This window comes from Atta colombica, unplaced genomic scaffold (genome assembly GCF_001594045.1).
Source record: "Atta colombica isolate Treedump-2 unplaced genomic scaffold, Acol1.0 scaffold100, whole genome shotgun sequence".
NCBI lineage: Eukaryota > Metazoa > Arthropoda > Insecta > Hymenoptera > Formicidae > Atta > Atta colombica.
In genome coordinates, this window is record NW_017259185.1 from 1816191 (window position 1) to 1817949 (window position 1759).

Genomic DNA, 1759 nt, shown 5'->3' on the forward strand with positions numbered 1-1759 from the left:
AATATATTTAATTTCATATTTAATTATAAAAAATCATGTATAGTCAGTATATTAAGAATTTAATGTAACAGTCTCATTAATTAATTCTGTCAAATAATTAAATAATATTTTTTATTTATTCTTGAAATATTTGTAACTTTAGCAAGTTTTTTGTCATTGAAGTTTCTTTCTCCAAGTATGAATTAAATAATAAAATAGTGACTCACCCCACACTCCTGCCAGCGTAGGTATCTGCATCCCATAAGAGAAGATCCAACAAAAGATTATCATTATGGCTATCCAATACTTCGTGTAAACCTTGTTATAAATATCATGATGCGCTATCATAATATATCTACAAAACCAAAAGATTGAATTATTAATAGTTCCTTAAACTCGATCGAATCGAAGAAAATTTTTTAGCTAGATCAGACAGTTCGACTGTAAAGAGTTAAGAAGATAAAGCACACGCACCTATTGATAGTGATTGCTGCGACAGACAGAAGACTGACCCCGACATTTCCATAACGTAAAAAGGGTACAAAGATGCAGAAGAATCGAATGTCTGCCCAGCTGGCGTTGACGAATCTGATTGAATCGAACGGCAACACCAACAGACAGAATACAAAGTCCGCGATGCATAAGCTGTGTTTCAGTAATAAAAATTTTAATCGACGTAAATGTTAGAGATAGTCACGTTATAAAAAAATGCTAAAATTTAGGACCTAATTTCTTTTAGACGCGATGTATTTGTGCGAGATAATCATTAACACAATATTGTTGTACAAAAGCTTCTTCAATATGTGTGTGAACAAGCTATTTATAAAGTAAATTTATAAGTAATTTTTAATAAGTAATTTATAAATAATTTTGATAATAAAATCATATATATAAATTTGTTTATTATACCTTATAATAAAGGCCGCTGCAACGTTGCGAACTTTAGGATATTTACATAACGCCACGATCGTTAGTAGATTACCGGCTAAACCAATAATCATGATAATGATCGCCACTACCGCTGCAAAGATTCTCAAAGGCTTTGGAAATCTGCGACAGATAAAACAATCATCAGAATAATCATTTATCGTCATAACTATATATACATTAATAAGTAATAATTATATATTAAATAATTGAAAATTTATATAATTAATATAATTAAGTTAAATAATAATAAATAACTTTAAAATATTAAAATCAATAATTAATTTAAATTCAAAATTAAGATAATATAAATGTCGCGCACAAATTCCACAAGTTGGAAATAAAAATCAAGATTATTTCCATTATTTCAAATTCAATTCACGCAATTAATTCATAAATTTAATTACACCATTTCTTTAATTATACCAGTCTTTGAAATAAAGTCGATTTTAAGACAATCAAGAAATGTATGAAAATATGTAATTAAATGTATTAAAATATTGAAGAATTATGCTGATTCTACAATGAATCGGTAGTTCTAAATTTTATCGGTGAAACCTATGACTTATAGCCAACTTATACGCTGATTGACTAACTTCATCGATTAATTTCACGATTCTTAACTGAGGTTTAACTTATTTCTTATCTCTTTCTATAGAATTGAAAATATCTAATTCTAGAATTAAAAAGAGATGAGAAATAAGATGAACCTTGGTTAAGAGTTAACCATGAATTGATTAGATCTAAGACTAAGACTGACAGTCTTATAAGTCACATTATAAATTAATATAATCAAAGTTATTAGTTATGAGTGAAGACTTTCTTTATTTTTCTAACAATGCTATATATATAT

General features: G+C 27.2%; 1 protein-coding gene across 3 annotated transcripts in view; it reads right to left on the minus strand.

Annotated features, from left to right (window-relative positions):
• The window catches only part of LOC108685206 (G-protein coupled receptor moody), a 10534-nt gene that overhangs the window by 1996 nt on the left and 6779 nt on the right, over nt 1-1759 (minus strand). For all 3 annotated transcript variants that reach the window (XM_018189896.1, XM_018189901.1, XM_018189907.1), the window contains exons 3-5: nt 889-1029; nt 454-624; nt 207-334 (exon numbers count right to left, since the gene is read on the minus strand). In XM_018189896.1, coding sequence (XP_018045385.1) covers nt 207-334; nt 454-624; nt 889-1029 — 440 coding nt within the window. The remainder of the gene's footprint in view (nt 1-206; nt 335-453; nt 625-888; nt 1030-1759) is intronic.